Source organism: Pleurodeles waltl, chromosome 1_2, assembly GCF_031143425.1.
Source record: "Pleurodeles waltl isolate 20211129_DDA chromosome 1_2, aPleWal1.hap1.20221129, whole genome shotgun sequence".
Lineage (NCBI taxonomy): Eukaryota > Metazoa > Chordata > Amphibia > Caudata > Salamandridae > Pleurodeles > Pleurodeles waltl.
In genome coordinates this window covers 1,336,118,833-1,336,139,907 of record NC_090437.1, presented here as the reverse complement: position 1 = coordinate 1,336,139,907, position 21,075 = coordinate 1,336,118,833, and the positions used below count along the sequence as shown (strand labels likewise).

General features: G+C 47.4%; 1 protein-coding gene across 1 annotated transcript in view; it reads right to left on the bottom strand.

Moving 5' to 3' along the window:
* Positions 1-21,075, bottom strand: part of LOC138296310 (long-chain-fatty-acid--CoA ligase ACSBG2-like) — a 424,825-nt gene that overhangs the window by 138,643 nt on the left and 265,107 nt on the right. The window contains exon 9 of the mRNA XM_069235332.1: positions 4,159-4,392. Within this exon, the coding sequence (XP_069091433.1) occupies positions 4,159-4,392 (234 nt within the window). The remainder of the gene's footprint in view (positions 1-4,158; positions 4,393-21,075) is intronic.

The window sequence follows — 21,075 nt, the reverse complement described above, 5'->3', positions numbered from 1 at the left end:
TTTAAGGATTCAAAATGTTTTTTATATAACATGCCACAGAGGATCCGCGGATCTGACAAATCTCCTCCTGAGATCTGATTGATTGCCAACACATTTTAGGACTCAGGACTTGGCCTTGAATTCTTACAAAAAACACAAAAGATATATGTGGGCTAGGTAGAGACACCCAGACCCCCATGGCCTAGTGGCCCAAAAGGTTTTTAATTTTTTTTTAATGTGAATCTTTGGCAAAATAAAAAAAAGCAAAGTCACCCTGCTTGTTTATTAAACCCCACCGCCTAGGTGAGCCAGGGCCAGGGGCCGCAATGCATATTATTTATTTTGGGAGAGTTGCTCCTCTTCCCTGAGCCTCTCAGAGGCCCTGAAGACCCTTTCCCTGGGGCCCAGGCAAAAGATAAGGGAGGGGCAAGGCCTCCCCTAGCCTAAGTAGGCCCTGGGACCCCATCTCCTGGGGCTGTGACCCTTTTTTAAAAGGGGGGACTCAGCCCCCCTCCTTGAGCCTTTGAAGGCCCTGGGGACCCCTTCCCCGGAGTGGGCTCACTTATAAACCCAACCCTTGAACAAAGTAGTTTCCCTGCCCACACCAGCATGTTTGTTCCGCTGGCTGGGAACAGACGTGTTCTGTTTCCCTGCCCTCACTGATATGGGCAGGGAAACAGAAACCATATTGCTCTCACCCTGAGGGAGCATCATAAATAGGTGCTCCATCCGGGCAGGAGCAATGGTGGCTCCTACACCATGTAGGGTGCTGGCTGGTGCTGCAGGGCCCTGGGACTGCCCCCTGTGGCCCCCAACATGTTGGTTGGTGGGTGCCCCCAGGTGGGGATCAGGGCACCCACTTACTATAAGGAAAAGCTCTGAGATGGGGTACCCATGGCACCAAAGGAGGGGGCGCAGCTCTCCTACCCTCCCCTTTTTTAATAAAATATGGCCCTGGGAGTTGGGGTCCCCTGGGCCTATCAAGGCTCTGGGGGCCTTATGCTCCCTCTCCCCTTTAAAATTCATACAGCCCTGGGGATAGGGTCCCCAGGACTTAATGGGGCACAGGGGGAACAGCCCCTTTCCCTTTTTATGAATAAAATATGACCCTGAGGCATGGGGTTGAAGTGGACAATGCAGGCTCAGGTGCAGGGCAACCGACCTCCCCTTTTTATCATGAAAATACAGTCCTAGTAGGTGAGGTCCCAATGGCCTATACAGGCTCAGGGAGGGGAACTGCAAAGCTCCCTTCCCCTTTTTAATTGAATTTTGCCCTGGGGGATGAGATCCTTGAGGCCTAATGAGGTTCGGTGAGGGGGACCACATGGCCTCCTTCCCTTTTTAATGGAATTTGACCCCGGGAATGGGGTCCCCAGGCACTATTAAGGCTATTGGAGGGAACTGCATGCCCTTCAGTAAATATGTTTTCGCACCGGGGGATGGGATCCACAAAGCCCAATGGCCAACCCTGTGCCATGCCTGCCATAGACTGTGCACTGCGTGGGGTTGGCAGCTTGGGAGAGGGGTGTTTGCTGCATTCAGTGGGTTGGTCTCAGTGACCAAAGGCCATGTGCAGCATGGGGTTAGCTACCTGCAGGGGGTGTTGGGCACAGACCCTGAAGACCTGGCACAGGCCAGGCCCTGCGGCAAACCTCTCTGCGCACACAGCCAAAGGCACCCACAACATGTGTCTGTGTTGGGAGCAGTGGGGGGGAGGCCCAAAGCCCTCGCTGCCTTTCCCAGCTCCTCAGCCAGCACCCATTTTGCTGGCTCTTTCACTTTGCTCCTTCCCAGGAGAGAGCAGCATTTTTATATGCAACATAGTTTCCTGCTCAGGAGAGTGTGAGCAGAGAGTGCACACACTCGTGTGCGTGGGAAACAGCAATCAGGCCCTGGGGGGTGGCATTCCTGTGGCCAGTGAGGGGCATTGGGAGGGGGCTCTGATTCCCCCACCTCTAAGTTTACAGATTGGCCCGAGGGGGATGGGTTCCGAAGGGCCTATATTTGGCCAGGGTAGGGGGGGCACGCACCAAAAAAGCCAGGAGTCCACTTCTCACCCCCTTGGCACTGCAGATCCATGCCGCTGAGATAACAAATGTAAGTTTTAGAGCCCTACAATGGCTGCAATCAGATCTGTTGGCTCTTACTTAAAGCTGTGTTGGCTCTTCGGATTCTCTGCGATGTGGAATAGACACACATTTCAAGCCTTGATTTCTCACAAAATACTGTGCAGATTTACACCAAATCACAAAAATCACACTTTCTGGACCTTGATTTGGACCATGATCCAGCATTCGGCCAAATTTGGTGTATTTCCGTTCAGCTAGTTTAGCTGTAGCTGTTTCTAATTTTCCTATGGAAAATTGTGGGGGTAAAAAGCGTTACAGTTGTGAAGCCTTGTATGGTACTGCAACGCATTTTAAAGCTCAACGCGTTGTAATACCCACCTAGTAAAATCATGCAGGATAAAGCCGTTAAACCCTACATTGTAAGGTCTGATATTCCCTCTTTAATCTGAATGGTGACAATATCTTCCTCACCAGTCTCATGGACACAGGTAAAAGTTGCAACATCATTCTCAAATAGGTTAATGTAATCATTGATATTTATGTATATATGAGACTAGTTAGTGTGAATGCATTTGGAGCAGGCACACTTCCACTGGCATGTTTTCTACTGAATATGAATTTATAAATATAAAGCCACAGAGCAGAATGTTCTGCAAGACAAACAAACGCTGCATCAATCCCCTGCTACATCTCCGGCAGCAGGCACAGCCTGGAGAGAGGTGTCAGACAGGAGTGGTATAACAGGCAGAGGCAGGAGACAGACAACAGGGACAGGAATCAAAGGCAAATCAGCAGTGTTCCCAGCCAAACAGAGGAAACTGCTGAGAACATGCCAAGAGGTGTGGCTTCCATTTCCCACTTCTCCTAATCCTGACTAGAGAGGTGTTAAAAACATAGCTGCCTTTGGGAATCCTTCACTTTCCTGGCTCTGTGGGCATCAAGAGGGTTGTGGACTAGAGTGATCCAGCAGCGGCAGCTTGATTGGAATGGCAGAGTTCAATAAGCACTTTTGCTTATCTAATCAACAGACTCACCATCACCATTGACTCTGGACACCCACAGACAGGACACCATCAGACTGAAGCTGCTGTAGCTCCTGCGACGTCCCTTCTGCCTCCCTCCGTTGCCTCACTCACTATCTGATTCATCTTATCTCCAAACATTACACTCATAGCCACCTACCACCCAGCCTGAGTTGAGAGGGTTGTATCTCCCCCTCCCCCACTCCACCTCACTACTTCACAATCCTACTTGGAGATAGCTGAGTATCCCTAGCCCCTCCTCCCCCCACCCACACATCTTCACTGTTGCCTGAGTGTTCCTACTGTTTGCATCTATATGTGATTAAGATCTTTTTGCCACCCTTATTGCGTTAACCTCAGTGTCTCAGATTTCACACCCAAGACTATATGACTTACTGCCTGCTACTGGACATGTTAATTTGGGTGATGCTTGAATGTAATAGTTTTTCCTATTCCACTCCCCCCCTTTTTTCTTTTTCCAAGTTTTTTGTATTGTTTTTGTTTCTATAAAAGCAAGGAAGACAATGTTAAAAAAAATATACAAACTGCAAAACAGAAGAAATAAGGCAACATTCCTTCTCCATCTATGAGGTCAGGTTCTGGAACAACTTCTCCAAATTCATCACGTCTGCCCTAGTCTAAAAGGATAGACCTGAAAACAAATGTCTTTAAAGAAAACCACCCCACAATGAAGTACCTGACCAGCTTCCGCTTCTATCATGTATTGATCGCATCTGAGCCTTAGACATTATGAAGCACTCTCCTGCCTTTGGTTAGGTTTGTACTTGGCAGATACCACACACATGTAGGTGGATCTATAGCTGGGGAAGAGAAAACTATTAGACAATGCTGATGGTTGAACTAGTGATAGTTAAAGGTTTGGGTGGGAATCACAAAGCACCACAGTTGTTATTATCTTGGTAGGTGCAGCAGTCAGGGTGTAATGACAGCAGCATAGAGGACTATGGTAGGCTGCTCAACATGAGATGGGAGGAGGTTGGTATTGAGACAAACAACTTAAGGAATTCCCTCACATGCTTTCAAAAGCCTCTTAAATGAAGCAGTGATGATCCCTGGCTTGTACTGACCTTGCTATGCGGTAGTCACTTGGCACACATGCCGTATGGACCCCAGAACACTCGGTCAGGCCATAAAGCTCCATAATAGGAAGATTCAGTCCCATGAAATGATCCAGGATCTCCTTTTGGATGGGAGCAGATCCTACATGTGGCCGAATGCATCGATCAAGGCCCAAGTCAGCTTTCATCTTCTTTAAGACCAGACAATCAGCCAGCGAGTACCCAGCGGGCACAAAAACATTGCTGTAATAGAAGGAACAGGCTGGTAAGAAGATGGGGCAGTAGAAAAATAACTTTTACTCACAAAATAGGTTGGTCTCAATCCAACCCTTTCTCAGAATGCCAAAATATTAACAAAGGCTTTTCCCTCCTGGGTTTCAGAGAGGGTTGGTTAAGCAGCCTGATAACATCATCATGTCTGACGCCACACCTTATGTTAATACTGCCTTTTTCAAGCAACACATTGCTTTCTACAACAGTTTTTTCTTCTTCTACAAGGTTTGTTCTATAAAAAGTTAGACATTGCTGAGGTTTGTCACACAACTGTTGGTGTACTGCACATATGTAATAATGCTGCACCCCAGAGCCTACTAGCACTACACGTCAGTCTCATACCTTGTTAGTACAGTAGGTCAAACACAGGCCAGGAGTGATTCTCAGGTGTGGCCCCAACCTACACCAGTGGGCAGAAGCCTGAGTCGTGAACAAATAATCACAGTTTCCATTTTCCTTTTTCATTATTAATCTCTGCATTCTTGTTCTGTTTGTGCTCCTTCCCCTCGGAAAGCATCAAGCAGGACATATTTATCAGATTTGTCACTTCTTTTTTATGGTTGAAAACACTGAAGGGCACAAAAGTGGTGAAGGCCACTTTATCTTTTTCATCTTTTATTTCCACTGAACAAATGTCCTTATGGCCAAGAGGGGCAATATCACATTGGAAGATGAAGGAATGGAATATATGTGGGAGTTTACAAAGGTCCAAATCAGAAAGGAGGAAGCTACTTCAGCTCTGGAGGCAGAGACCAGCCTGCTGTGGGAAAGGGAGCAGAGAAGTGGCACTTTGGCACAAACTATGGAAGGGGATTGGCCACGGTAGGGAAGCAGACTCAGTACAGTTAAAGACTAATAAGATTAATAATGTTTAGCTGAAAGTGTGAGCACAGGGGCCGGGGATTAGTGACTAGATGGAGGAGAACACTTCTTTGAGAGAAGAAGAGGTGATTGACATGTGCTTCAATGATCAAGGAGCTCTGTTTATTTGATATGAATGCTGGAGTCAATACATCATGCGCGTTCATTGATACCTAAGTTTTACCGTACTCCCCAGCCACAATGAACATCCTGGTTTGAGCTAGTGCTGTTAGTGCAGCTACTGTAAGAGGGCTGGCTCTCCTCCAGGAGTCTGTAATATCTTCTGAACTATACCAGCAAAGATCAGGTAAAGCAGCAGGCAGGCTTTTTTTGTTCTGGCCACACACTGCAGCTGTCGCCAGACACTTATGGGATAATCACCAGAGGAGGAGCTTTGGCTCACCCGCATATTGGGAGCCAGGAGAACATGTTTTGATTGAGCATAATTTATGTTCTTCCATAATAAAGTGCTTGCCTTCCTTGCAGCTGTGATCATTTTGTCTATGTATCCAGCTGTAGGAAAGTACCATCTTGCCTGGCATGTTACCCCCATTTTTAACTTGTGTGTATGTTTGTTTTTGCCTGTGTCACTGTGATCCTGCTAGCCAGTACCCCAGTGCTCATAAAGTGTGTCCTGTGTGTGTTCCCTGTGTGGTGCCTGTAGGAAGTTGGCTCTGTCTGTACTATTTCAAAGTAAGAAATAGCATGCACAGAGTCCAAGGGTTCCCCTTAGAGGTAAGATAGTGGCAAAAAGAGATAATCTAATGCTCTATTTTGTGGTAGGGTGGTCGAGCAGTAGGCTTATCAGAGGGTAGTGTTAAGCATTTGTTGTACACACACAGGCAATAAATGATGAACACACACTCAAAGACAATTCCAGGCCAATAGGTTTTTGTATAGAAAAATATATTTTCTTAGTTTATTTTAAGAACCACAGGTTCAAGATTTACAAACAATACTTTAAATGAAAGGTATTTCACTTAGGAAGTTTAGGAACTTTGAATTAGCAAAATAGCATATACAGTTTTCACACAAATGGCAAATAGCTATTTTAAAACTAGACACTGCAATTTTCAACAGTTTCTGGGGTAGGTAAGTGTTTGTTAGTTTTGCAGGCAAGTAAACCACCTACAGGGTTCAAAATTGGTTCCCAGGTAGCCCACCGTTGGGGGTTCAGGGCAAACCCCAAAGTTACCACACCAGCAGCTCAGGGACGGTCAGGTGCAGAGGTCAAAGTGGTGCCCAAAACGCATAGGCTTCAATGGAGAAGGGGGTGCCCCGGTTCCAGTCTGCCAGCAGGTAAGTACCCGCGTCTTCGGAGGGCAAACCAGGGGGGTTTTGTAGGGCACCAGGGGGGACACAAGTCAGCACAAAAAGTACACCCTCAGCGGCACGGGGGCGGCCGGGTGCAGTGTGCAAACAGGCGTCGGGTTTGCAATAGGATTCATTGGGAGACCAAGGGGTCTCTTCAGCGATGCAGGCAAGCAAGGGGGGGGACTCCTTGGGGTAGCCACCACCTGGGCAAGGGAGAGGGCCACCTGGGGGTCGCTCCTGCACTGGAGGTCGGATCCTTCAGGTTCTGGGGGCTGCGGGTGCTGTGTCCTTACCAGGCATCGGGTCTTTGAAGCAGACAGTCGCGGTCAGGGGGAGCCTCAGGATTCTCTCTGCAGGCGTCGTTGTGGGGGCTCAGGGGGATGAACTCTGGCTACTCACGGGTTCGCAGTCGCCAGGGAGTCCTCCCTGTAGTGTTTGTTCTCCACAAGTTGAGCCGGGGGCGTCGGGTGCAGAGTGCCAAGTCTCACGCTTCCGGCGGGAAACGTGTGTTGTTTCAAAGTTGCTTCTTTGTTGCAAAGTTGCAGCCTTTGTGGAGCAGAGCCGCTGCCCTCAGGAGTTCTTGGTCCTTCTAGATGCAGGGTAGTCCTCTGAGGCTTCAGAGGTCGCTGGACCCTGTGGAACGCGTCGCTGGAGCAGTGTCTTTAGAAGAGGGGAGACAGGCCGGTAGAGCTGGGGCCAAAGCAGTTGGTGTCTCCGTCTTCTCTGCAGGTTTTTCAACTCAACAGTCCTTCTTCGTCTTAGGTTGCAGGAATCTATCTTGCTGTGTTCTGGGAGCCCCTAAATACTCGATTTAGGGGTGTGTTTAGGTCTGGGGGGTTAGTAGCCAATGGCTACTAGCCCTGAGGGTGGCTACACCCTCTTTGTGCCTCCTCCCTGAGGGGAGGGGGGCACATCCCTATCCCTATTGGGGGAATCCTCCATCTGCAAGATGGAGGATTTCTAAAAGTCAGAGTCACCTCAGCTCAGGACACCTTAGGGGCTGTCCTGACTGACCAGTGGCTCCTCCTTGTTTTTCTCATTATCTCCTCCGGTTTTGCTGCCAAAAGTGGGGCCGTGGCCGGAGGGGGCGGGCAACTAACTAGCTGGAGTGCCCTAGGGTGCTGTAACAAAGGGGGTGAGCCTTTGAGGCTCACTGCCAGGTGTTACAGTTCCTGCAGGGGGAGGTGAGAAGCACCTCCACCCAGTACAGGCTTTGTTACTAGCCACAGAGTGACAAAGGCACTCTCCCCATGTGGCCAGCCACATGTCTGGTGTGTGGCAGGCTGCTAAAACTAGTCAGCCTACACTGGTAGTCGGTTAAGGTTTCAGGGGGCACCTCTAAGGTGCCCTCTGGGGTGTATGTTACAATAAAATGTACACTGGCATCAGTGTGCATTCATTGTGCTGAGAAGTTTGATACCAAACTTCACAGTTTTCAGTGTAGCCATTTTGGTGCTGTGGAGTTCGTGCATGACAGACTCCCAGGCCATATACTCTTATGGCTACCCTGCACTTACAATGTCTAAGGTTTTGCTTAGACACTGTAGGGGCATAGTGCTCATGCACTTATGCCCTCACCTATGGAATAGTGCACCCTGCCTTAGGGCTGTAAGGCCTGCTAGAGGGGTGACTTATCTATACCTATAGGCAGTGTGAAGTTGGCATGGCACCCTGGGGGGAGTGCCATGTTGACTTAGTCATTTTATCCCCACTAGCACACACAAGCTGGCAAGCAGTGTGTCTGTGCTGAGTGAGGGGTCCCCAGGGTGGCATAAGACATGCTGCAGCCCTTAGAGACCTTCCCTGGCATCAGGGCCCTTGGTACTAGAGGTACCAGTTACAAGGGACTTACCTGGATGGCAGGGTGTGCCAATTGTGGAAACAAAGGTACAGGTTAGGGAAAGAACACTGGTGCTGGGGCCTGGTTAGCAGGCCTCAGCACACTTTCAAATCATAACTTGGCTTCAGCAAAGGCAAAAAGTCAGGGGGTAACCATGCCAAGGAGGCATTTCCTTACAGTGCCTAACTGTATCACTGAGGCTCTACTAAGCAGAACCTCAGTGTTTATGCTCTCTCTGCTTATAAAATTGTCACTGCAGGCTAGTGACTAATTTTACCAATTCTGATTGGCACACTGGAACACCCTTATAATTCCCTAGTATATGGTACCTAGGTACCCAGGGTATTGGGGTTCCAGGAGATCCCTATGGGCTGCAGTATTTCTTTTGCCACCCATAGGGAGCTCTGACAATTCTTACACAGGACTGCCACTGCAACGTGAGTGAAATAACATCCATGTTATTTCACAGCCATTCTACACTGCACTTAAGTAACTTATAAGTCACCTATATGTCTGACCCTCACTTAGTGAAGGTTAGGTGCAAAGTTACTTAGTGTGAGGGCACCCTGGCACTAGCCAAGGTGCCCCCACATTGTTCAGGGCAAATTCCCCGGACTTTGTGAGTGCGGGGACACCATTACACGCTTGAACTACATATAGGTTAATACCTATATGTAGCGTCACAATGGTAACTTTGAACATGGCCATGTAACATGTCTAGGATCATGGAATTGTCTCCCCAATACCAATCTGGTGTTGGGGGGACAATTTCATGCATCCCCGGGGCTCCAGCATAGAGCTGGGTACTGCCAAACTAACTCTCTGGGGTTTTCTCTGCAGCTACCGCTGCTGCCAACCCTCAGACAGGTTTCTGCCCCCCTGGGGCCTGGGCAGGCCAGTCCCAGGAAGTCAGAACAAAGAATTTCCTCTGAGAGAGGGTGTGACATCCTCTCCCTTTGGAAATAGGTGTTAAGGGCCTGAGAGGAGTAGCCTCTCCTGGCACCTGGAAATGCTTTGAAGGGCACAGATGGTGCCCTCCTTGCATAAGCCACTCTACACCGGTTCAGGGATCCCCCTAGCCCTGCTCTGGTGTGAAACTGGACAAAGGAAAGGGGAGTGACCACTCGCCTGACAAGCACCTCCCAAAGGGAGGTGCCCAGAGCTCCTCCAGTGTGTCCCAGACCTCTGCCATCTTGGATACAGAGGTGTGAGGGCACAGTGGGGACCTCTGAGTGGCCAGTACCAGCAGGTGACGTCAGAGACCCCTTCTGATAGATGCTTACCTCTCTCTGTAGCCAATCCTCCTCTGAGGGCTATTTGGGGTCTCTCCTGTGGGTTTCTCATCAGATAACGAATGCAAGAGCTCACCAGAGTTCCTCTGCACTTCCAGAAGACTACCAGCAACATTGTAGTGCTTCATCCTGCCGGCTTTCTCGACTGTTTCCTGGTGGTGCATGCTCTGAGGGCTGTCTGCCTTCACCCTGCACTGGAAGCCAAGAAGAAATCTCTTGTGGGTCGACAGAATCTTCCCCCTGCCAACACAGGCACCAAACCTCTGCATCACCGGTCCTCTGGGTCCCCTTTCTTACTTACCTGATTTTGGTTTGTGTGTATATTTTGTGTATTTTACTTACCTCCTAAGGGAGTATATCCTCTGAGATACTTTTGGCATATTGTCACTAAAATAAAGTACCTTTATTTTTAGTAACTCTGAGTATTGTGTTTCTTATGATATAGTTCTAAGTGATATAAGTGGCATAGTAGGAGCTTTGCATGTCTCCTAGTTCAGCCTAAGCTGCTCCGCTATAGCTACCTCTATCAGCGTAAGCTGCTAGAACACTACTAATCTACTAATAAGGGATAACTGGACCTGGCACAAGATGTAAGTACCACAAGGTACCCACTATAAGCCAAGCCAGCCTCCTACATTGGTGGTGCAGCGGTGGAATAAGTACTTGTAACTGCTTTACCACTTTGTCATTGGTGCTTTTCATAAGAAAAACATATACCAAATACTTCAGAATATACACAGTAACCTAAACAGTTTAACTTTCCTTCTCTAAAACTTTCTAAAAAGTTTCTGAAAACTTTCAAATGTTTTCAAAAGTTTGAAAAAGTTTTTCTCTGTTCTTTTAAAAGTTCCAAAAACGTTTTTCTCTCTCTATCCTAAACCTTTTCTGTCATGTCTGTAGTAGAGCTTACTCCCACAGTTGTCCAGGCAACATATGTGAATCTAAACTTTAAAAGTTTGAGGGGTATATGTATAGAAAGAGGTTTAGCAATTGGTAAGAATTCTACAAAAGATCTTCTCCTTAGCCTTCTCCTAGAAAGTGACCAGAACCAGTCTGGCCCATCCCAGGATCAGGAGGTAGAGGAGGGGGGTACCCAGCCAGACTCAGAGGAGCCCCCTTAGGATGCTGGGGAGGTTTCTTCCAAGGACCTGTCAGCTAACAGTCCATCTAGTGACACTGGTAGTGGGAGGGGGTCACACATTAGTAGGGCACCTTTCACTCTTAAAGGCCAGGTTACTAGATTCCAGTCAGTTAGGGACAGGTCCAACTCTGCCAATTCCCACATTTCTTCTGTGTCTCACAATTCCCAAGCCTCCCACCCTGAGGATAACTTAATGGAAATGGAACTCAGAAAGCTGAGGCTGGAAGAGGCCAGGCTGAAGCTTAAACAGCAGCAGCTGGCCTTAGACATGGAATCTCTGGATGTGGAAAGGGAAAGGTAGAGGTTGGGGTTAGTTCCCCATGGTGGCAGCAGCAGTGTTTTTGATAGTAATCCTGTTACAGAGCAAGATTCCAGAAACCTGCATAAGATAGTCCCCCCTTACAAGGAGGGGGATGACATTAATAAGTGGTTTGCTGCACTTGAGAGGGCCTGTATGGTACAGTTGGTCCTTCAAAGGCAGTGGGCTGCTATCTTGTGGCTATCTTTCACTGGTAAGGGTAGGGATAGGCTCCTTACTGTCAGAGAAAGTGATGCTAATAACTACAAAGTTTTGAAGGATGCACTCTTGGATGGCTTGTGGCTTAACCACTAAACAATACAGGATTAAGTTCAGAGACACCAGAAAAGAGTCCTCTCAAGACTGGATAGACTTTGTAGACTGTTCAGTGAAGGCCTTGGAGGGTTGGTTACATGGCCGAAAGGTGACTGACTATGAAAGCCTGTATAATTCAATCCTGATAGAGAATATTTTTAACAATTGTGTGTTTGATTTGTTGCACCAGTACTTGGTAGACTCAGATCTAACCTCTCCCCAAGAATTGGGAAAGAAGGCAGACAAATGGGTCATAACAAGAGTGAACAGAAAAGTTCATACAGCGGGTGACAAGGATGGCAAGAAGAAGGATGGTAAGTCTTCTGAGAAGGGTGGGGACAAAGATGAAAAACATTCTGAGTCTGAATCAGGCCCACAAAAATCCTCTGGGGGTGGTAGGTCCAAATCCTCTTCTCACAATCAGAAAAAGCCATGGTGTTATTTATGTAAAGTAAAAGGCCATTGGGCAAGTGATTCCACTTGTCCAAAGAAAAACACCAAGGCTCCCACTACCACAACCCCAACTGCAACCTCTAGTGCCCCTAGTAATAGCAGTGGTGGTGGGAAGTCTACTACAAATAGCCAATCTAAGGGTGTAGCTGGGCTCACTATTGGCAGTGTAGTTGAGGTTGGTCTTGTTAGGGAGACCACAGAGGCTGTTTTAGTCTCTGATGGTGACATTTACTTTGCCACCTTGGTTGCTTGTCCCCTTAATATGGGTAAGTACAAGCAACTACCCCTAATTAATGGTTTTGAGGTTGAGGCCTACAGGGACACAGGAGCCAGTGTAACTATGGTTATAGAGAAACTGGTTCACCCTGATCAACACCTACTTGGTCATCAGTACCAAGTGACTGATGCTCACAGTAACACACTTTGCCACCCCATGGCTGTTGTAAATCTCAACTGGGGGGAGGTTACTGGTCCAAAGAAAGTTGTGGTAGCCACTGAATTACCTGTAGATTGCTTACTAGGCAATGATTTGGAGACATCAGCTTGGGCTGAAGTGGAGTTGGAGGCTCATGCTGCAATGCTGGGCATTCCTGGGCATATTTTTGCTTTAACCAGGGCTCAGGCCAAAAAACAAAAAGGACAGGGAAACTTGAATCCTGGAACAATGGACCAAGTGCTCCCAAAAGCTAGGGGTAGGAAGGGTAAATCCTTGCCCACTATCCCTCCCTCACCAGAAGATTCCCATTTTGAGGAAGAGGAATCCTCTCCCTGTGCAGAACCTACACCAGATAAGCTGGCAGCAGACACGGCTGAGCTTTTGGGTGCAGGGGGGCCTGCGAGGGAAGAGCTGAGTGTGGCACAGCAGACCTGTCCCACAACAGCACAATGGGGATGTCAGCGATAGCCATAAGGTGTATTGGGAAGACAGCCTCCTGTATACTGAATCAAGGGACCCTAAACCTGGAGCTGCCAGGAGATTGGTCATCCCTTTGTAATACAGAGAGCTTCTTCTTACCTTGGCAAATGACATTCTTTTGGCTGGGAATTTGGGCCAAAGTAAAACTTGGGACAGGCTTGTTCCCCTGTTTCACTGGCCTCATATGTCAGAGGACACCAAAGAGTTTTGTTGCTCTTGTGTGACCTGCCAAGCCAGTGGCAAGACTGGTGGCACTCCAAAGGCCCCCTTAATTCCACTTCCTGTGGTTCGGGTGCCCTTTGAAAGGGTAGGGGTTGACATAGTTGGCCCGCTTGACCCTCCAACAGCTTCAGGCAATAGGTTTATCCTGGTGATAGTAGACCACGCCACTAGGCACCCTGAAGCAATTCCCTTAGGGACCACTACAGCTCCTGCAGTGACAAAGGCCCTCCTGGAAATCTTTTCCAGAGTGGGCTTCCCTAATGACGTGGTGTCAGACAGAGGTAGTAACTTCATGTCTGCATACCTCAAGGCAATGTGGAAGGAGTGTGGTGTAACCTACAAGTTCACTACCCCTTATCATCCACAAACAAATGGTCTGGTTGAGAGGTTTAATAAAACTCTCAAAGGTATGATAATGGGACTCCCTGAAAAACTCAGAAGGAGATGGGATGTCCTGTTACCTTGCCTCCTTTTTGCTTACAGGGAGGTACCCCAGAAAGGAGTGGGCTTTAGCCCCTTTGAACTCCTCTTTGGGCACCCTGTGAGAGGTCCCCTTGCACTTGTTAAGGAGGGTTGGGAACAACCTTTAAAAGCTCCTAAACAGGACATTGTGGATGATGTACTTGGCCTAGGATCAAGAATGGCTGAGTACATGAAAAAGGCCAGTAAAAATCTTCAGGCCAGCCAGGAGCTGCAAAAGCAATGGCATGACCAGAAGGCTGTCCTGACCTAGTACCACCCAGGACAGAAGGTGTGGGTATTGGAGCCTGTGGCCCCAAGAGCACTCCAGGACAAGTGGAGTGGACCCCATCTAATTGTTGAGAAAAAGGGTGAAGTTACCTACTTGGTAGACCTAGGCACTGTCAGGAGTCCCTTTAGGGTGCTCCATGTCAACCGCCTGAAACCCTACTCTGACAGAGCTGATCTCACCCTGCTCATGGCAACTGATGAGGGATAGGAAGAAGAGAGTGACCCTCTTCCTGATCTCTTCTCCACCACTGAAGCTGATGGCTTAGTGGAGGGAGTAAAACTGGAAGATTGTCTTACTGCTGAGCAGAAAGATAACTGTGTAAATCTTTTGAGTCCGTTTTCTGAACTCTTCTCACTGATACGAGGTACCACTACTTGGTGTGAGCATACAGTCAATACTGGAGACAGTTTACCTGTCAAAAGTAAGATTTATAGGCAGCCTGACCATGTAAGGGACTGCATTAAACAAGAGGTATAGAAAATGTTAGACTTAAGAGTGATTGAGCCTTCAGAAAGCCCATGGGCTAGCCTAGTGGTGCTTGTTCCAAAACCTCACAGTAAGGATGGTAAAAGAGATATGAGGTTTTGTGTTGACTATAGAGGGCTCAACCAAGTAACCAAGACAGATGCTCACCCTATACCCAGGGCAGATGAGCTGATTGATACACTGGCTTCTGCCAAGTATCTAAGCACTTTTGATTTAACTGCAGGGTATTGGCAGATTAAATTATCAGAAGCTGCAAAACCTAAAGTTGCATTCTCAACCATTGGAGGGCACAATCAATTCACTGTGATGCCCTTTGGTCTGAAGAATGCTCCTGACACTTTTCAAAGGTTGGTGAACACAGTCCTGCAAGGGTTGGAAGCTTTTAGTGCAGCATATCTAGATGATATAGCTGTCTTTAGCTCCACCTGGGATGATCACCTGATCCACCTGTGGAACGTTTTGGAGGCCCTGCAAAAGGCAGGCCTCACTATCAAGGCCTCAAAGTGCCAGATAGGGCAGGGGAAAGTGGTTTATCTGGGCCACCTGGTAGGTGGGGAACAGATTGCACCACTGCAGGGGAAGATCCAGACGATTATGCAATGGGCTCCCCCTACAACTCAAACCCAGGTGAGAGCCTTTCTAGGCCTCACAGGGGACTATAGGAGATTTATTAAGAATTATGGCTCAATTGCAGCTCCTCTTAATGACCTCACTAGTAAAAAGATGCTTAAAAAGGTATTGTGGACAGCTAGCTGTCAAAAAGCTTTTGATGAGCTCAAACAGGCCATGTGCTCTTCACCTGTCCTAAAAAGCCATTGCTTCTCCAAAAAGTTCATAATCCAGACTGATGCTTCTGAATTGGGGGTTGGGACAGTGCTATCACAGCTGAATACTGAGGACCAGGATCAACCTGTTGCTTTTATCAGCAGGAAGTTGACCCCTAGAGAAAAGCGTTGGTCTGCCATAGAGAGGGAGGCCTTTGCTGTGGTCTCGGCACTGAAAACGTTGAGACCATACCTGTTTGGTACTCACTTTATTGTTCAGACAGACCACAAACCTCTACTTTGGCTAAAACAAATGAAAGATGAAAACCCTAAATTGTTGAGGTGGTCCATATCCCTACAGGGAATGGACTATACAGTGGAACATAGACCTGGGAGTACCCACTCCAATGCAGATGGACTCTCCGGATATTTCCACTTAGACAATGAAGACTCATCAGGTCATGGCTAGTCTTATTGTCCTTGGTTTGGGGGGGGGGGGGGGTTGTGTAGGAAAGTACCATCTTGCCTGGCATGTTACCCCCATTTTTTACTTGTATGTATGTTTGTTTTTGCCTGTGTCACTGGGATCCTGCTAGCCAGGACCCCAGTGCTCATAAAGTGTGCCCTGTATCAATCAATCAAGCAAGGAATTTATAAAGCGCACTACTCACCCGATAGGCATTTCTTTTGCCACCCATAGGGAGCTCAGACAATTCTTACACAGGACTGCCACTGCAGCCTGAGTGAAATAACGTCCACATTATTTCTCAGCCATTTTACACTGCACTTAAGTAACTTATAAGTCACCTATATGTCTAACCCTCACTTAGTGAAGGTTAGGTACAAAGTTACTTAGTGTGAGGGCACCCTGGCACTAGCCAAGGTGCCCCCACATTGTTCAGGGAAAATTCCCCGGACTTTGTGAGTGTGGGGACACCATTACACGTGTGAACTACATATAGGTCATTACCTATATGTAGCGTCACAATGGTAACTCCGAACATGGCCATGTAACATGTCTAGGATCATGGAATTGTCACCCCAATACCATTCTGGTATTGGGGGGACAATTCCATGCATCCCTGGGGCTCCATCATAGAGCACGGGTACTGCCAAACTAGCTCTCTGGGGTTTTCTCTGCAGCTACTGCTGCTGCCAACCCTCAGACAGGTTTCTGCCCCCCTGGGGCCTGGGCAGCCCAGTCCCGGGAAGGCAGAACAAAGGATTTCCTCTGAGAGAGGATGTTACACCCTCTCCCTTTGGAAATAGGTGTTAAGACCCTGAGAGGAATAGCCTCTCCTGGCCTCTGGAAATGCTTTGAAGGGCACAGATAGTGCCCATCTTGCATAAGCCAGTCTACACCGGTTCAGGGACCCCTTAGCCCCTGCTCTGGCGTGAAACTAGACAAAGGACAGGGGAGTGATCACTCCCCTGACAAGCACCTCCCAAGGGGAGGTGCCCAGAGCTCCTCCAGTGTGTCCCAGACCTCTGCCATCTTGGATGCAGAGGTGTGAGGGCACAATGGAGACCTCTGAATGGCCAGTGCCAGCAGGTGACGTCAGAGACCCCTCCTGATAGGTGCTTACCTCTCTCTGTAGTCAATCCTCCTCTGAGGGCTATTTAGGGTCTCTCCTGTGGGTTTCTCATCAGATAACGAATGCAAGAGCTCACCAGAGTTCCTCTGCACTTCTCTCTTCGACTTCTGCCAAGGATCGACCGCTGACAGCTCCAGAACGTCTGCAAAACCGCAACAAAGTAGCAAGAAGACTACCACCAACATTGTAGCGCCTCATCCTGCCGGCTCTCTCGACTGTTTCCTGGTGGTGCTTGTCCTCGGACTCCTGAACAGGTTCTGCCAGTGCCCTCCTGACTTTGATGATTAGATGTGAAGAAGTTAGAAATGAAGAAAAAAGTTGGCAAGAAATGTCCATGGTCTATTTAGATTTTTTGTGGCACTTGTTCCAGTACAGCTTGAGCCTTCTTGGAATCCATAGTAACCATTGGAGGTGACAACACAGAAACCAGGAATACGGTGCAAGGAGCATGGAAGGAACACTCAGTTTCTCTGACATAAAGACGGTGATGACATAGCTGCTGTAATATTGTTCATACATGTTGAATGTTATCCGGAAGCATGCAAGGTTTTATAGAAATATCATCACCACCAAATACACTGTACAATATTATTGCTAAACACATTGGGCCACTTGAAGAACGTCTTTTTGAGGTTGCAAACGGGCCGGTTGGCAGAACTACGAATGCAAAAAGGCATTTTGACATGTACCACACCCAAATAGCGATTTAGTGAAATGTTACCAATTCGCAATTTGGGCTTGCGATTCGGTATTAGAGAGGAGCGTGTTGAGGGCGTCCTTCATCATACTGAATCACAGTGCTATGTATGAATGTTTTGGGACCGAAATGTGGTAGCAAAACATTCACATTTTACCACCAATTTCAAGTTGGAGGTAACTCATTTGCAAATGGGAAGGGACACCTCCCCCATTTTGAATGTTTGTAAAAGCCTTTTTTAAGGGTAGGCAGTCATCCCACAAACTAAAGCTTTTCATTTTAATTTTTAAACGCATCCTGCTTTCCTTTAGGGAAAACAGGCTGGATTTAAAAACAAAAAAAAACATTGTTTTCTTTAAAAGCAATCACAGACACAGTGGTCTGCTGATCCCAGTAGGCCACCACCCATGTGATTTTATTGATTTCCATTGAGTTTCAAACCAAGACCTACTCATTAATATTCATGAGGTAGATCTATTTCCAACCCACTGGGAATTGCAAATGAAACTCAATTTGAAATAGCAATTTCCTAATTACAATTCAAAGGAAATCGCAGTTCGGAACTCACCATTTCAAACTTTCGTACATGTGGCCTGTCGTTCACTGAACACTGAGAGGCTGTTGAGACGCTACACAAGCTGAACTGCATTACAGTTTCTAAGGGATTTCACAGCGCTAGATCGTCTGCTACTTTGAATCAAGTTCACACACATTTATAAGGGAAATATACAGGTCTTTATTCTCTTCTGGAACCTGGCATGGTCCGAAATCAGACGAAGATCAGCAGGTGACAAGTTCCAATGAGCGGATGCCAGATGAAGAAAGAGCCACCACCCATTCTGTTTTTTTATTTTTTATATCTTTAGCCTTAACCAACGCTAATTTGGCCGAGTGCAGCACTCTAGCAGGCCTATAAAAAGCCAGTCTGATGTCATATAATGCTTTGGGACATGACATAACACCTAAAATTTAGCTCTCTTTTGAACTGGTAACTGTGTTGGGCACTGTTACAGATGAGTTAAGCTGCTGTGTTTTGGATGAACTGTGAACTAGTGAATAGGAAATCTGCCATTCCCAAATCTAGGGCATTGCCATAATCCAACCTACTCATGATCAATGCCTGGACTACCGTCCTTTGCCATTCCACTGGAATTCTGCAAACGTTATTTTGTAACAATCTGAGTAGGCCAAAGCATTTGCCACAGGTAGCATTGACCTGATTCATCACGGAGAGGGAATCATCTGTCAAGAATCTAAGATTCTTTGCTACTCTCCAGGATGCCATAAGCATCACCAAAAAGTATGATCTCTGTCTTTTCTGCACTGAGCTTCGAACAATGCTCTTGCATCCAAGTAGTAACCTCTGACAGACAATCAGTGAGGTTTTCCCGGGTCACCCTAGGTTTCTCCTCTATGGAAATAATAAGCTGAGTCAAAGGCCCAGGCTCTGACAATATCAGCCAGCGATGAGACATAAACATTAAATAGCATAGGGGAAAGCGGGGAACCTTGCAGAATCCCACAATTAGATAAATAAGGAGTGGATCTAAAAGAGGCTATCTGAACTGTCTGAGGGCCTCATTACGAGGCTGGCGGTCTGGAAACCGCCAGCCTCGCCATGGTGGTCCTTCTGCCATGGAGTCAGTGGTAAGGACTGTCACATTGATTGTCACATTGCAGACGCCAAGCCTCTACAACTCCGCCTGGCCCGCTGGTGTGGTCGCAGCCTGCCATCCCGATTAAGAGGCTGCAAACTGCCAGGCTTTCCGTGGCTGTCACCTTGCAACGGAAACCCTGGTGGTCATGCACCTGGCGACAGGAATCTTCATTCCTGTCACCGGCACACACATTCACACATGTCAGCACACATGCACACATCCCCCCACCCGTCCACACACTCACACACACACCCTCATTTCCCTTCACGCATGCATGCATACACACCCATTCAGCATACGCATACATGCACTCAGACACCCCCACTCACTTGCAAACATGCACTCAGACACCCCCACTCACATACATCAACACAGACACCCCCATACACGCGCACATACACGTACGCACACATTCACATTCACTCGCATACACGCACGCATTCACCCCCCCTTTGCAGACATGAACGCACACACACAGGCACCATCCCTCCCCCCTCTCAGACGCCCATTTACCCTCTCCGTTGAGGAGGACGTCCGTGTGGGCATGGGTCCTGGCGGTCCTCCATCGCCGACACCACCACACCAGCAGGACTCCGCCAAGCTGTATTACGGCTTGTAATACGGTGGGCAGAGTACCGCTGGCGTGGTGGTGCCGGAGATGGAACCGCTTCTGCACCGCCAACTGCTCCCATGACTGCTGGCAACTTTCCACCACAAAGAAGGCGGAAGGCTGCCAGCAGTCGTAGTATGGCGGCCTAGTGGTGGGTTTGGCTTTGACAGTCTTCTTTTTAGACCACCAAAGTCAAAGTGAGGCCTGAGTATTTTATTTAAAAAAGATCCAAACCCTTGTTAGTCTTTTGAATACATCCCAGTTTCATGTAATCAACAAACTGATAAACCATGTTGAAGGCAGTGGAGAGAACCAACAGGATCAGATCCGCAACTTTTCCCTGGTCCACTTCTAATCTGGTGCTGTCCAGTACTGCCAGCAAAGTGGACTCTGTGTTGTTTCTGGCCCTACAACCTGTTTGCAACACATCCAGTAGGTTGTTGCTTTCTAAGAAAGATATAAACTGTGTATTAACTATCCTTTTGAGTACCTTCGGCATGTATGGCAGCAGAGACATTAGATAATAGTTAGACAAAACGGATACATCTATCCCCGCTTTCTCCACCAGGGGTGGAATCAAGGCCTGCTTCTATATAGCCTGATATTCTGCATTGGTCAAGGAAAAGTTAAAAATCTGGGTCAAGTAGTGGCTTAATATGGAGACCAGGTGGAAATAAATGCATTGGGAACGTGGATCAAAAAGAGAACCCGATTTTACCTCTTATATGTCCTTTTCCACCTGTTCTAAGGTAAAACTCTCACAATTATAAAGATGTGACGCCACTTTTTCATGAGGACCAAAGTGCTCCCAGGATATCTCTTCTAGAAGGGGTTGAACGTCAAAGGTCTAATACATTTTCTCTATTTTGACATTAAAGAATCAATGTATCTCTTCTCAATGCTCACCCAAGGCATTGATTGTCTAATTTACACTAGTAGGGCACGAGTTAATTTACTATTTTGAATAGTTCTTGGGAAGGACCACTATTTTCTTCCATTCTCATTACAGAATAGTTGTGTTTTGCTTTCTTGAGAGATTTGTGGTTGATTTTCAGCGCCCTCAACGTCAGGCGATTTTCAACACACTTTGAACGCCACCATTTGTGCTCCAGCATTTTACATTTTCTCTTTTCTATCCTTAGTTCATTGCAATACCAGTTCTTGGAGGGAGAGTGTCTAGCTTCCAATGGGCACAACCGTCTAGTTCCAATCTTCCAAGAACGTTTCTAAAGACATACCTTCTCCTTGAACGGGAGGACAGAAATAAACTTTAAAAGACTGCACTTTAACTTTCTTCCAAGCTTCCTTCGGGGTTGGGGGAAGGCCTAAGGTTTTTGCATAGCTTCTGGCAGTGTGAACGAAAAGTTGATTAAAAAATGATCCGACCAGTTTAAAGGGCCGATATTATGGATCCTAATCATGTCAATATTGGAGAATAAC